At 38.5% G+C, this 16,743-nt stretch overlaps 1 protein-coding gene across 1 annotated transcript in view; it reads right to left on the bottom strand.

Moving 5' to 3' along the window:
• Window positions 1-1,633: 1,633 nt before the first annotated feature.
• Window positions 1,634-16,743, bottom strand: part of panx2 (pannexin 2) — a 36,401-nt gene continuing 21,291 nt past the window's right edge. Inside the window, exons 3-4 of the mRNA XM_052034151.1 lie at window positions 6,916-8,352; window positions 1,634-1,995 (exon numbers count right to left, since the gene is read on the bottom strand). Of these exons, the coding sequence (XP_051890111.1) occupies window positions 1,634-1,995; window positions 6,916-8,352 (1,799 nt within the window). The remainder of the gene's footprint in view (window positions 1,996-6,915; window positions 8,353-16,743) is intronic.

The raw sequence follows: 16,743 nt of genomic DNA on the forward strand, positions 1-16,743 counted from the left end.
TAGATTTTCCTTAAACTAAGAATATCCCAGGAGATGGTCCTAGATTATATTCCATTAATCTCTAAATTGACATAAAGCCAGCTGTACAACTGACACAATTATTGGAACCAATAGCTCTGGGTTAAGGAAACAGAAACATAATTCATCTTTCCAACTTGAATGCTATCTACTGATATCCACTGGACATCCTGGAGCCAGCAAGATCAAATAAACACTTCTGACTATGAGCCTCTTTGAATTAGTTAATCTGAAGCCTGATGTTTGTTTTAAGACCCCATGCTGAATTTGGCGCAAATTGGATGGAGAATACTCTTCTCTATATTTCTGTGTCTGTTGTGGTATAATCAGCAGTTCTTAGCCTGGCTCCTGGTGGTCTTGAAGAATGATTACATACTACTTCTCTATCTGTCATCATAGAGAAGCACGAGGGGGCTCTACAGCAGTAATATCAGCACTAACTAGGTAAGATGTTTGATCCGGTTTCCAGGATTCCTCAAGATTTTACTATCCAGCACTTGTACTTACTCTGGTTCTTGAATTGAAACCAATTTCCCATCTAAGCACTCTCACCATTTTGTTAGAATGTTATAAAACACTCGGTGGTATTGAAGTCCCAGTGCATTATGTGTTATGATCCTGTTAAAGCTAGGCTGAATCTATTAATTTATACAGAGTGAAATGTAACTAACAGCAATAAGCATTGAATTACAGTATTGGATGGTGCCATTAAAGCCAAGAGCACAGCTGACATGTGGAATATTATTAGATCAGTGAAGTGGAAGAAATGGCCATGACTTGCTGGTTACACAAATGGTAACATTTAGAATGGTGACTTTTACATCTCATTGAGTACATATAGACAACACTTATTGCTATCCTTCACTCGTACAGCGGATGCATTTGTGTTTCCTAAGAAATGGAATATAGAATTATAACGTCACTCTACCGATTAGCATAAAATTTTCTTGAAATAAAAATGGGAGGTGTAAAAGTCTTTAAAAACTTAAGTGAAAACTGGAGGTTACAGCTGCTTTGGAGTTTTGTGAATCTCACCTCTGTTTATTGCATTTTTGTGCTATGAAGTAGTTTTCTTCTTATGTAACGATATTCTATTAAAAAATGTGTAAAAATAAACTGTGTAAACATTTATTGGTTCTTTATTGGTATATCTAACAAAGAACCAGTGAAGATTGCTTCATTCTATTTTCTCTGACAGTGTCTTTTCAACAGCACTGGCATGTTCATGCATTCTGACAGAAAAACCCTGCTCATTATAGTCCATCAACCATTCGCCTTTAAACTCCAGTTGTTAGTCCATCACTTCTTTGTTGCATCACATTGCTGGCAGTTTTAGGATAGATTTTTAAACCCAAAACACAATTAGTAAAGCTAAGCACCATAAAATTTGTTGAGTCTTGAGAGCTTGTTGACTTAAAAGATATTTTTTCTGGGTTAGGAAACATGCCTGTTGGTTATCTTGCATCTAATGAAACTCACATCGACACATTGAGAGCACTATTTGCTTTATGTGTTACCTAAACTGATGGAGACATTATTACTTGTGCCAATGTCATCTTTCAATGACGCAATATCAGCCATGTGAAAGGAATAATGCGACAGCATACCTAATATGCTAATATTCTATTGTGCTAACCATTACTATAGGGTCTTCAAATGTAGTGAGTAATATCTTCTCTGGTGAACGTATGGGTAGATCTTCTGTATTTGCAGAGGAAATTACTTTTGCATTTAGCAAGCTGGGGGCAAATGCTTCATCCTCGTGGTCTTCATAGAGCGTTTGAATATTCTGGATGTCGATTAGTGGGAGAGTAGGGTTACGGTTGAATTGTGATCTTGTTTCGTGAATATCTTTTTCTACAGTAGGCAAGTTGTTCATATAGTTGGTACCATAAGGTCTACTGTCAGGTAGAGTTAGGCAGCTCTCTGATGAACATTTAATATTGCTTGTAGCACCTCCTTCAGACAGATTACTATCTATGAGAAATAACTTGTTAGAGTTCAAACAGCCATGAAAAGAAGACATTAAACTTTCTTTTTAATATTTTCATTTGTTTTTTAACCATTATAATTACAAATAGATAATCAAAACCTGCAAGAAAATGTGCATAATCCAGTGTGTAATCATTACTTCAGATTATCAGAACGTAACATTCATTTCTGTTTTTTTTATTAAAAAATCTAAGAATATAGAATTTGTCTTAAATCTTGGTGCAGAAACATCAAAGTAAAATATAAATAGGGCTCTGTAAAAATAAAGGAAAAGCCTGACTTAGACATGAAAAGTATAAAAGAGCACATTTCATAAACATTAAGGATCTATTATATACTTTATTGTCATATGATCTCTCCTTGATCATGTCATCTACTATGGTCTCTCTAATTCCATCAAGGACAAAGGCATCTTTTTTTCATCCTTCAGCAGAAACATTTCCTTATGTCCTCTGACATTGCATCATTATGCATTGAACATTTCAAAATAACTTCTCCCTCAACTCACATAGAAAACCACTTTTAAAATGCCCAGCAGCCTAGAATTCAGTTTTTGTTTTGCCAAGATTCTTATCCATTTGTCAATTTGCTTCACCAGCCCTCACCTCAACCTTTGATGACATATCCCTAGCCAAATACATGTTCTCTCTCAGCACCTTAGTCATTACCCTTAGTATGGCCTCAATAATAGCAGAACTGACTGTATATAATCCAAAATTGCTTAAGCTGTAACTAGATTTATCTAAAATACAATGAGTATCATATGGCCATTATTTAAGAAAAGAAAATAGTGGTTCAATTGCATAGATTGTTATGGAGTTCACATTGTTTGAAGAAGATACACTCAGTGATTGACTTTCAGGTGAACAGGATGGGTGTTACATGCTAACCTTGTCAGCGCATCTGAATAAAATATACCTGTATCTATGGATTTGACTTCAATGAGACACCTTAACTGCAGAGCAAATCCTGGCTTGGAAAGTGTAACACGCCATGTAAAATATCAACTGCCTCAATTACCTGCCCAAGGTCAATTAAGGATGACTGATTAATCTGGGCTTTGCCTACATCCCAAGAGCAATTTAAAAAAAGTTTTCTTGTTTTCTAGAAAGTAGGGCTTCCAGCTTAGGTAAAAGGAAAGTTTGTGTAAAGGTGCAATGGAAGTAATGGCAGTTCTCAATTTTGGTTTGCTCTGTGCTTGGTAGCATCAAAAATAAAAGCAAACATGGGCCTTATTACCGCATCCATCCATTCTGCCATTCAATGAGATCATGGCTGAACTGTCACATGACCCCCACTTCTGCCCAATCCCATTTCTCCTGATAATTGGCAGGTCATTCACCAGCCTAAGCATCCACCCCATCCACCACAGGTATTCTGTGGCTGCTGTGGTAATAGTTTCTGAATCCACACCTCCACCTCATTGAAGGACCCCGAGATACCAGGTCCATGGGCTTGAACTTAGCTAGACATGGGCAACAAAACCTGTCCTTAGTAATGATGTCACATCCTGAGAATAATTTTTTTAAAAATGCCACTGTATTCCTTCCTCATTTGCAAGTTGTTAGAGTTGAGTGTCTGCATTTATTTAGCACCAGGAACTTCATTCTTCTTTATTGCATTTTCAGCTGCAGGACCTTTAATGCTGCAGTGTCAACGGGTGTGAGACTGCCCATGTATTTCCGCCAGTGTCAATATGACCTATTCTTCCCTTTTACTGCAGTCGTCACAGCTTCCCTTTTATCTTGAGTTCCTGCCTGCCTGGTAACAGTGTTACTCAGTCAGGTGTGCAATAATTCATGCTGCACAGACAGGTTTTTCCTACTGTGAGAGAGTATTCTGATTAAGAGAAGAGATTCCCATAGCAATGCTTGGGGCAGGTTTTCTTTAGGCTGTTGGTGTGTGAGTCTGTGACCTGCGTCAGTTACATTATTGCTTTATTGCCAAAGCAGAGTTGCTACGTTACAACTTGCATATATTTATTGATGTGCCAGTGGATCTACTGCCAAACTGATATGCCTGAGTGTATACTGGGTCCTATTACTTGACTGGAACCATGTTTTGTCCCTCCATTCTCCACACTATGTTCCCACTTCAAGAGGCCCCTATCCTCATACAATAGAGAGTACCTAGGGATGGGTAACTAATACATATACTGAAATGTTGTCTGTTCACATAACCCTTCTATTTCCTCTCTGTTCTTGTCATCTGCTGAAATGAAACACCCTTCTCTCGATGTTTCCACACCCTACTACCACTTAACCCTTGCGGCCTCCTAATCCTCATCGTCCTGTCTTTTGGAATACAAATTGCTGTTATGAAGTTCAAAATCCATTCAGCAATATTGGTAGAGAAGGGATTCCAGCTGCTATGTAAGATAAATGGCTAATTCAATTTTTCAGATCATTTGGTTAGGTTGGGCTGGGTTTGGTAGTTTCATCAACTCTGTCAACTATGAATCAAGGTGGTGGTAAGTTTCCAAAGTAATTCTCTGTCTCTTTCCATCTTCTCTTTTATTTCTGGTTCTCTTGAAATAAAATCATCTATTTCTTTATTTCCTTCACCGGTTCTGTTTCAGTCTCACAGTTCTTTATGTGTTCTTCCCTTCATCTTGATGCTCTTTCTTTCTTTCTCCCTCTCTTCCTCTCATCCAGACCAAAGAGGCCTGGATGTTTACTTACACAAATGTATGAAGGAAACAAATAAGTTGATGAGACTGTTTATAAACAAAGCAAATGGACCTTATAAATGAATGCACAGAGTACGGAAGCAAGGATCTGATGCTAAATGTGTATAAGGCATAGATTATGGCTCGATTAATGCCTGATTCTGGGAAGCAAATTTTAGAAAGGATGCCGTGTTGGAAGGATGCGTTGGAGAGAGTTCAGCAGAGATTACTGCAAGGGTACTGGGGATGAGGAACTTCAGTTAGGTGGAACGACTGGAAATCTGGGGTGTTCTACTTAGAGAGAATGAACAAGAGATTTATCATGGGTTTTAATTAAATCATTTAGGAGAACTCTTTTCACCAGCAGTAGAGTTGGTAACCAGAGAATTTTAAGGAATTAGGGCTAATGAAGAGGTTTTTTTAAAAATATACACAGTGATTTGGAAAGTGCATATGAAAGATTTGATGAAATCTCTAAAAAAGAATTGGATATATACTTGATAAGAAAAAGTTTCCAGTACTCAGAAAAAAAGAGGATTGAAATTAATTTCAAGGCTCTTTCAAGGAGCTAATATAACTACAACTGCCCAAATAGTCACCTGTTTTGGAGCATGATTCTATGATTCTTCTTTTTCCTCACATAATTTTCTTTTTTCTCCGTGCTTTGTCCCTTCAGTTTCTCTTATTTCATTTTCTATTTTCTGCTGTGGTTCTTTCTCCTGTTTGTCACTGTAGTACTTGTTTCTTTCTCTGAAGAAACCCACAAAGTGAAAGGGAGTGGGCAGGTAGCTAAAGGGATCCAGTGGGTGGTAAGAACAGGGCAGAGCTGCCCTTGCAGTACGCAGAACATTGGAAGGAAGCAAAGGCATCCTCTGATGGTGGAAGGGCAGCAAGAGTGAGGAGTATGAGACTCCAGGTGTGGCATTTGAAGCAGACCATGACTTTTGTGGCAAGGAGTATCACTGGTGCTGAGAAACACCCAAATAATCATGTGAATCGATAAACCATTTCTATTGTATGTCGATTTGAGCCTTTATCACATGGTTGCTTCTTGGAAGCTCAGTCCTTTTTATCAGAAATTGGTCTGTGCATGTTGACTTGTCTTGTTTATATAAAGGTTTCCACATCAGGCCTCTAGAATGGTGTCAGTTCATTGGATGGGGATCATGTAATATTGGGAGAGTGAGCATCAATCGATCTGAATGTTCAGAAACTCAAAGTATGCATTGATGCAGTGTGAAGGAAGGGTGAGGATATCTCCTGTGGTTGTGAATTAAGCTTCTGAATAAGTTGCTGACTGTTTAATGAGCTTTGCAAATGCTTGTTGTCATAAATGCTTTATCCTTCAGCACATATGGTAGGTTGGGTGTGCAACAATCTCACAAGCTTACCTTATTTTAGCTGGAATCTTTTTCTATGAAATGTGACTGCAAATAACTAAAAAGAGATGAGATGCTTTTGCACGATACGATTGTCAACATTGAAAACAGAAAACAATCCAGGTTACCAATTGAAAAGAAAAAGTTAAAAGAACAAAAATAGTGATGAGAAGGAAATAAATTACAGATAACATTAATTATCATGATTTACACAGAACTCACAATATATCATGGTAGAAACATGAAATTTTAATATGAATAATTGGCTGAAAAAATTGTGCATATGGAAAAGTACAGGTTTCTTCAAATTAAGAATACAAGCTATGTATGTTTAGATAGTAATCCACCAAACCTTTGTCATGACCAGATGTTGTGAGGGTCTTTACACCGATGGTGCAAATTATTCCTTTTACTCCAAATTATTCCCTTGACAAGATATACTCCAAACTATGTCTAATTTGCAGAATGCTATTGTCTTCAGTGTGTAACTAAAAGGATAATTCATTTTAAAGATTTCTATTTCACTTTGAGTGGAAGAGGAGCACTCGTACTGGTCTGGGTTTGAAACCCCAATGGTAAACGTTCAACACACAGGGAGGGAAGAACATCTCATTGGTCACCTCAACTTCAGTCCCTGTAAATGCCATGTATCACAACCTCATGTCCAACCTCTGAGGTAAAGCTCTATGTGACATGGTTCTGTAACTTCTAGATAATGCAATTAAAGTACATAAGGCACCCTGCAGAGATATTCCAATACATGTTAAGCAAGTAACCACAGTCAAAACATTACACTCCAATTGCCCATTCCTTTAAGACTGTTTCTGCCAAATAATATTCAGTAAACTCACACTTCACCTTTGATAGGAGATGCCACATGCGCCAGCATGTTCTCTTCTGAATGCAAGAAGTCTCCCTCTTGACTCTTAGATGTGCAACTTTCCTGATTTTCAGGCTTCGTCTTTTTGGTGTTAAGAATATAAGGATGAACATCCAAAGACAAGTGGCGACTATGCTTTTTCTCACTATTTACAGGGATGTTCCCTTCACTTTTATTTGAAGATTGATCTTGGAAATACTTTGGAGTGGAGTCGAGTAGAGGAGCTGCAAGGCCATCTGTTGCCATCTTGCGTCTCACTGGTTTGGGCTTGTCTCCTTTGTTGTTCTCAAACTTCAAGGCAGCCGAAGGCTCTTTGAAAGGCTGGTGCAGTGGGTTTGTGGTTGGAATCCACTTCATTTTCTTTCTGGGCCTCTTTATGATGAGTTGCTCGTTGGCATCGATGTCAGCTGGGTCGACACTGGGGTCAATTGTCTGAATCCCTGCATCCCTCATTGTTGGAGTAACATCATGGTTGGATTGGGCCAGAGCAGCCAGCAACTGCCGGACAACATTGTCATACATGAGATCACTCTCATTTGTGATAAAATCCAAGCGATTCAGTGATTTGATATGATCACGGTTTTCATTGCAAAACATTGCTAAAATGTTAATGTCACAAAACTGTGACTTCTGCCACTGTTTTTTAGTCTTGATTCCAACTTTGTGTAGTTTATCAAAAATAAAGTTGGATTTTCGAACTATAAAAAGGTGGATTAGGTTTATCAAAATGATGAGGTTTATGAAGCAGAGCAGAACAATGTCTACAATGGCAATAATGCGCTGCATCTGCACTGAAGGCAGTTTGCAGTTGACACGGACATGGAGCATCTCATTACTGGACAAGTCTGGGGGCTCCCCCAAGGGGCAGGTGAATTCATTCTGCTTTTGATTTGCGTAGTAAGTGCAGAGATAGGTGATTGGGATGACACTCAAAAATACAACTGACAACTGCCTCGAGAGATATAATCTAGCCAGGAAATTGCTTTGCCCTCGCCGTTCCAGGTATTTCTCAAAAAGGTTCTGCTCTGGACTCTTCTCCTTCTCTGCATTTTCAATGATCTCCCTTTTTTCCTTTTCCGTGATACCTGCCCCTTTAGATTGGATCTGCTTCTCGATTTTCGGAGCCCGTCCCTCAGCAGCACGGTGATAGCAATTGTCAATCTCCTGAAGCAAGAAGTTCAGTTCGGAAGTCAGCCTGGTAGAGGCCAGGAATTCCCAGCCCAGGACAGGGATGTACATGATCCCAGCAAAGGCAAGAAGTGCATAAGGAAGGAACTTGTGTTCAAACAAGGAAGGCCTCTGGCTGGCTTCAACCCCTGGCACAGCATCCTTCAGCTCAGTCCAACAGTAACCTCTGGCGTACAAAGCCTGGTCACGGGTGAAATTGCTCGGCGTGTAACAGTATATCGACTCTTCTGTGTAACAGAGAGAAAAGTCACGGTTGTACTTTTTTAAAAAAAAAACCTGTCAAAGGAGCTCTGTAAAATAAATATTTTAAATAGCTCTGTCAATTATATTACATTTTACTTTCCATATGTTGACATCTGCCCTTAAAGCCAATCACAAATCATTCTATTCAACTCAAATCCTGTCATGCACATTTTTTAAGCTACTCTCTGACCTAATCTTACTCCTTTGGATTGTGGGGTTTAATTGATTGAAGGAAGTATATACATTTAACTTTTTGTAGGGAAAGTTCCTATTGTTGGGGTTACAGACTTGTCTCCTTGCTGGATTATCTGCTGATCCATGCGTCTGTTAAAAGAATGCTTTGTTGGGGAGGGTGCTTTGATTTTCTGGGCAACTTCATGATATATTGTGAACAAATATGAATTTCCATTTAAGAGTCATCTTTCTCCAGAAAATCCAGAGAGTGAAAGTGGGTGGCACAGTGGCGCAGCTAATAGAGCTACCACCTCATGTCTCCAGTGACCTGGGTTCAAATCTGACCTCTGGTCTTGTCTCTGTGAGATCTACACTTTCTCCCTGTGACCACGTGGGTTTCCCTCCGGTTCTCTGATTTCCTCCCACATCCCAAAGACATGTGGGTTGGTAGGTTAATTGGCTGCTGTAAATTGCCCCTAGTGTAGTGTGGGTGGTAGAGTTGATGGGAATGAAGGAAGAATAGGTTGTAGGGAAAATTAGCGCAGGAATGGGATTGAGCTATGAGCCAGTGTAGGTTTGATAGGCAAGTGGCCTCCTTCTAGTTGTAAGGAAATATAGAAAACCTTGGAACTGTAGTATGGAAGTCAATGATAAGGAACATGCAGGAATTAATTACTAAGGAAGTGGTAACAAGGCACCTAGAAAAGTTATAATAGCATTGGGCAGATGAAGGGGAAATCATGTTTGAAAAATCTGTTTTTAGAGGTTGTAATGAGCAGAACAGATGGGGGGAAATCAGTGGATGTGGTGTATTTGGATTTTCAGGAGGCCTTCACTGAGGTGCCACAAGATTATCACTCAAAATTAGAGCAAACAGGATTGAAGTTAACATATTGGTATGGGTTCAGGGTAGGTGCTGATGTTCAAAGGGACCTGGGTGTCCTTGCACTTGAATCACTGAAAGCTAACCTGAACATTCATTAAGGTGTTAGAAAGGCAAATGATATGTTGGCCTTTATTGTAAGAGGATTGGAGTACAAGGGGAGAGACATCTGGCTCCAATTATATAGGATTGTGGTGAGACTGCATCTGAAATATCGTGCACAGATCTGTTCTCCCTACCAAAGGAAGGATATACTTGCAATAGAGGAAATGCAGCAAAAGTTCACCAGGTTGATTCGTGGAATGGAGGGTTTGTCGTATAAGGAGAGGTTAAGCAGACTGGGCATACATTTTCTTGAATTTAGAAGAATGACAGATGATCTCATTGAAACATACAAAATTCCTATTGGGGTTGACAGGGCAGAAGTGGAGTTGACGTTTTGCCTTGCGAGGGTGTCTAGAACCAGAGATCATAGTCTCAGAATAGGGATGGCTGTTCAGGACAGAGATGAGAAGTTTCTTTACCCAGAGGGTGGTGAACCTTTGGAATTCTCTAGCCAAGAGGCTGTGGAAATTCAGTTGCTGAGTATATTCAAGACAGTAATGGATAGATTCTCAGATATAGTGTGAATCAAGGGATATGGAACTCGTGCAGGAAAGTGGCACTGAGGTAAAAACATGACTAACATCATGATCTTATTGAATGGTGGAATGGGCATGAGGGCCCGAATTGCATATTCCTCTATTTATTTCTTAAATTCTTATATTCACATGTTCTGAGATTAACCCAAAGAATTGCTGATGTGATAAAGATATTGATGAATAGCTCCTCTGAACTTTGATAAAATGTGCTGGCTGTATTCCTCATGAAGACTGCAATCTTAAATAGTTGAGCATATGTCTTATTATTCCCCCGCACAGCACTGGCTGCTGAATACTCTTGATATCTAAAAGTTTCTGAGACTCACGCTTGTACTTCGCATTTCAGGCAGACATGGCACAGATTCTTCAAATTATATGTCTGAAGTGAGCTGACAGAAAACCAAAGTAACTGACAGCTGTTTTCACACAGTAATGTTTCCAGTATTAAAACAATGTAAGGACCTTTTAATTATCAAGACTTATCAATCATATCAAGTGCAATTGTACTGCATGTTAGTTGGGTAACAGCAAATCCTGTATCACCCTAGGCTGCGTACACAAGAATATATTTGCAGTCATAAATTGCTTAATTAGAGTTACGCTATTGAAAGTGGGATTGTAATGATTCACATTGGCTAACTAGGAAATAAATTGATTGTTATTATCATCAGAAATTCTTCATTTAGGACCTTTTAAATCTGAGCTAAATTTAAATTGTGATGAGCTGGAACGCCTATGTTGGATTGTTAGCAAGTACAGTATATCCACTTCAGGAACAAGTCTCTGTTCACACATGAACCCTTACTGCAGAGGTACCGGGGACCACTCTTTGTGCACATACAGGTCCTTACTACAGTGGCAATAGGGACTAATCTCGGTGCACATACAGGCCTTTACCCCAGGGGAATTAGGGACTAGTCTCTGCTCACACACAGGCCTTTACCCCAGGGGAATTAGGCACTAGTTTCTGTGCACAATACAGGCCTTTACTCCAGGGGCCGCAGGACTTCCTTTTCCTCCAGAAATGAAAAAAAAATCAGCCCGACATATATTTCTATTCTTCATGCCCACAGCTCCAAGCCAATCAAAAACTTTAAGGATTGTGAGCACAGAACTGTTTGGTAAGGATAAGTGAATGGATAATTTTCCATTTAAACTTGTTTCTCCAATTGGTGAAATAATTACAAAGTAGTAGGACTGAACATGATTGAAGGAGCTGCTGTTAAGCATAAAAACAATCAGCCTTCTGGATTTTAAAAAGAAATAATCACACCACAGATACTTTTAAAATTGCCTTGAACAGTTTTGTTATTACATATAAAATATACCAATAATAATTCAGCATGTAAAGCAGAATAAACTGAGATGCACTACATAATATTTTGTCTTGATGTGGTTCATTTACTCTGGATTTTTTTAAACCAGGCTATTTGGGATCAAATAACCTTCATGCCTCATACAGTTTTCTGCTGCACAGGAAGAACCCTTGTTTGTAAAGTTCATTTTTAAACCATAGGTTTATTTTAATAAAATAACAGTAAAGGACCAGTACCATCGACCTTCATTGATTTGTCCAAATAATTTCAACTGGATAATATACTCCTTCCCTCAGCACAATCCACCAATAAAATTGAAAAGCAAACAGTAGAGGATGATTTGCGCATCACTATATAAATTCACCCAGTGGACAATGTTGATAGTACAATTTGACATCTGCATGAATTAGGTAAAATCTAATCCTATGTTTTGAAATTGGAAAGCTAATTCATGAAATAGCTAACTACTTCTGGGTTCTAAATGACTAGTTTCCAAGTTATGGACAATCTTTGTAAACAACACAGTCAGATTAGATTTGAAAAAGAACCTGCAAACTAAGGACATCCAGCTATGCGCCTGCAAGTTATCAAGGGACACAATGTGATGATGGCAAAATGGGGACTCATTGAAAAAAAATGTCTGGCATAAATGGTATTTTATTTCTTGATTTACCAGAGAGTAAATAACAATACAGTGCAAATAAAATATAGGAGAAATGTCCTTGTTAATGTATTCATTTACATTGAAGTGAAACAACTTATTACAGAGGGTCAAGGTTGCAAATTTCCATTGCAAAGCTCTGCACCAGGTTAGGATTTACACATCTAGTGAGCTGCTGATCTGAACAATACCATTAAGCCTTTCATCAAGGGTGTTAAAAGGACTTGATGGAATTGTTGACTCACATTTAATTTCAAAGCAACATTGGCATGATCTGAGACAAGGTGCAGGTGCAAGGCAATGTTTATTTTTTGGGAAGAAATTTTATTACATTATTACACCTAAAAGTAAAAATATCGGAAAACCAGTTATTTAAAGTCGGTACTCTAGGCCATTTTAAATGTCCATACATTATTGACTTTGAAATTTTATAGTTCATAGATTTATAACTATACATCAGTAGCTTTGATTAATTAGAGATAAAGAGACAATGTTTGCAGTATCTTCCTTCATACTAACAACATTTCACTTCTGTTTCAAGATGATTATTAGCAATAATTATTGTAGTAATGGTTAATGCAATCATTGGGTTTGTACTTTGTTCTATCAGGAATTCTAGAACAATTATGGGATGTTAAGCAGCTTGCACTGCAGTGTTCATTAATTATACAGCAGTCAACAAAAGCATATGAATTAGTTGTGAATTAATGTACACCAGTGATGATATTACTGGAAGGCATGCATGACTTCTGAGAATTCCTACCTACCTTCCCACTTTGTTTTAGACAAACAACATAATTGATTCAAATAAATGTCTGCCTACCAGACTATTGGTTTCCATTGGTTGCTTTGTTCATTAGTTGTGGAGCACAGTGGAATATACATTTGAATGCATGATAGGTCAATACCAAAACAGATCCTGTCATACAATAGTCACCAATTGATGCATGTTTTCCCCTTCTCTCTTACAATTATAAAGAAAGGGATACTTTATTTTGAATATATGTGGGATGTTAATGCATAAAATATAATTTATTGACTGACTCCAAATGTTATGGTTAATGTAGTCATACTACCATTATAATATTTTTTATTCACAATGGCAAAAAGATTTAGTATTTCCTTCCTGAGAGATAAAATGGTCATCTATCTCATTCTGTCCACTAAGATGATTTCTACAAAACACATCATTACTGATGGAAATTTCAAGTTTGTATCGACAAACATGAATCACAGGCTTCCTTTGACAGTCACAAACAGACCAGGAAGGCACAGAGTCTAATGAACTCGGTAATCTCAATAGGGGCAAAAAGTGCAGATGAATTGAAAGCAACAGCATATTCAATTTTTAATGGGAAAGTGAGATTGAATCCCTATTGCTGCATCCCATGCAGTTCCCATGGGTGCAAGTGACATCAGGACTCGTCTCTCGTTCCTTATAGAACTGCAGGTGACAGGTATAAATGAAATTGGAACATAAAAAGAGCTCCAGGAGAGAAAGGACGGTTGCTGGGGGTGGGAATGGGAGGGAAAAGGATGGGAGGTAGAAATTAATTGTAATAGAAGCAGGAACAAAAATTAACCTCAACATTAGAGTTGACCCCAGAGTGTTCTTACACACTGAAAATAGATTTTGATTTTGTGCGATAGCGCAAAACAGGTGATGCATGTTTTCCCTCCTCAGATGAATTGGGAGCAGGAATAGGCCACTCTGCTCCCCAAGCTTGCTTTTATTGTTGTGTAATAAGATTGCAGCTAATCTGATTGTAACTTCATTTCTTCATTTCAGTCTACCCATGGTAATCATTCAATCCCTTGCATTAAAAATATTCAAAGAGCCTGCTTCCATTGCCATTTGAGAAAGACATTTCCAAAGACTCACAACCCTCTGAGAGAACAAATGTTGTCTTATCTCTGTCTAAAATGGGCAATGCTCAGTTTTAAATTGCAACTCCCCATTTTAGATTCTCCCACAAGAGGAAACATCCTTTCCATATCCATCCTATGAAAGACCATCAGAATCCAATGTATTTCATTCAAATCTCTTATCCCTCCTCCAGACTCCAACAGGATCATGCCTAGTCTGTCCAACCTCATGTCAAGGGTCAACTCATCCGTTCCAGCATCGCTTTAGTAAGCTTTCTCTGAACTGCTTCCATCACATTAACATCCTTCCTGAAATAAGGAAAACAATACTGCACACAGTACTCCAGATTTGCTCTCATGCATCTCCTATATAACTGAAGCATATTCCCTTCGTCCTATTTATTCGTCCCCCATCTTCCCTGCAACTTAAAACTAACATGTTTTCTTTCTGTCCGAGTTCTGATGAAGGGTCTTTGACCTGCTGAGTTTTTCCAGCATTTTCTGTTTTTATTTTGGATAATTGTTCTTGTTGTGGGCCCTGTGAACCCAACTAAACAGACCCAGGTCTGGTCGGAATACAAACTGCTGGAGGTTGAGCAGCGTTTGTAGGGGAGAAAGAATTGTTGACATTTCGGGTTGAGACCCTGCTGGTCAGTAACTGGATGGGAGCCTACCTGGGAACAGCAAGTGCAGTAAGCTTGAAACAAATGATCCAACCAGTAGACTCAATTCGACAAGGATCTCAGTTATAGTGCATTGTGCATACCAAATGAATAGCTAATCTTATGTATCTTTAATGTTTTTGTTAACTTTGCTTCAAAAAAATTTCCTTTCTTTTCTCATGCATGGTTCTATACCTGAGTAAAATTGTGTATATCTTCGATCTTCCATTCTTTATGTATGAATGTTGAGAGTATGGACCAGTAGGTTACTATGGGGTGCTTCACAGCTGACCTTGATAACACTGGCATCAAAGATTACACACATCCATATAGAGCAGCAGGGGTGTGTGGGAGAATTTGAATCTGACTACTTTTGGAGGATCTCATATATTGCACAAACATGCACATACTTCATATGTTTCATTGTTACCGGGAGATCGACTGAGAGGCACAGCCCGATTGCCCCTTCCTTCCACACTGAACGCATTCCCATCCCACAGGGATTATTGAATAATAAAATCAGCGGGAATTCTGCCTGATAATTTCTTGCGATCAGAAGGTAAGTTAATCAAAGTGAGTGCAGCCGGGAGATTGAACTTCAGAAGTTCTATTTCACTTGCTGTTCATGTAAGGCATCCCATTTCCTTGAACTGGACTGCTTCATTCTCTGATAAGTCACTGATGAATTATTGAGGAATGAATAATGAACCATCATGTTCATCACAGGATTCAATTTTTGGGCAATACTATGTCAGCCCCATTCAATCCCTGATCAGAGCTGGGCAAGCTGTGAGGAGCTTGTGAGAGGTATGTAAAGGGTTATGGACAGGCTATTGAATGGGCGAGAAGGGGATGGGTGGAGTACAATGTGAAAAATGTGAGGTAATGCTCTCTTGCAGGAATAATACAATAACATAATAATGAGAAACTAGTAAATGTTAGTGACACAAGAGATTCTGCAGATGCTGGAATCTGGAGCAACACACACACAATGCTGGAGGAACTCAGCAGGTCAGGCAGCATCTATGGAAGGAAATAAACAGTCGTCGTTTCAGGTTGAGATCTGGTGAAGGGTCTCAACCTGAAATGTCAACTGTTTATTTCTCTCCATAGATGCTGCCTGACCTGCTGTGTTCCTCCAGCATTTTGTGTGTGTTAGTAAATGTTGGTGTATAGGGGAATCTTGGAGTAGTAGTTTATGAGGTCAAAGAATAAATATGCAGGCAGAATAGACACCAATATGGTAATTTCAAAGAGCATTTTGGAGACAGAAGGGAATGTAGAAGGAAGAGACATCTATACAGGTTTCATAAATTAACTTTCTCTTTGCATTGATCTCTGTGTTAACACTCCATTCTATGTCTTCCCTTTTCTTGCACATTATATAGAGAATATTACCAATTACATAGCTTTTCACCAAACCCTTATTCATACTATCAGATGAAAACAACTTCAAGTTCTCCCAAGAACACTGTAAGCACGGGACTGGATTGATTCAGTTGCAAAGTTTTCCTTGGTCCCCTTCTCATTTAACTTGTTCACTTTGGTTTAGTCATATATATTTAACAGGAAGGAAGGAAGGAAGGAAGGAAGGAAGGGGGGATAAAAAGAAATATAATTCTACTGAAATTTTAAAGTGCTTCTCACAGCCAATGAAATATCTTTGAAGAGTGGCTACTGTTGCAGTATAGGTAAAGATGGGATCCATTTTGTACATAATCAACAATAATCTAAGTGAACTGGTAATCTAATCTTAGTGATATTGTTTAAGGAATAAATATGAATCAGGGTGCTAAAGGGTTTGTGTCCTTATTTTTAGATAGTATGAGGGAAATCTTTTATGTTCATCTGAAAGGACAGGTAGAGCCTTTACTTAAAAGTTTCAAATGAAAACAGCATCTCCAACTATGTAGTACTGCTCAGACATCATATATTCCTAGTTGCATTTTACTACAAAATAGGCAAATTACATTGCTGGAGATTAAAGAAAACATTCTCTTCAAGATCTTGGGCACAGTGAACAGATTGTTCACTGGGTCATTGACCCTGATAGTTTAATTAATAACCTCTTCAAATGAGGCAGGCAGCCCTAATCTCTAAAGTGTTGCCTGTCTGTCAGGATCTTGCTGAAGTTTCTTCATTTATCCAGGATAGAAAAGCAAAAAGAAAATA

This window comes from Pristis pectinata, chromosome 19 (genome assembly GCF_009764475.1).
Source record: "Pristis pectinata isolate sPriPec2 chromosome 19, sPriPec2.1.pri, whole genome shotgun sequence".
In the NCBI taxonomy this organism is placed as follows: domain Eukaryota; kingdom Metazoa; phylum Chordata; class Chondrichthyes; order Rhinopristiformes; family Pristidae; genus Pristis; species Pristis pectinata.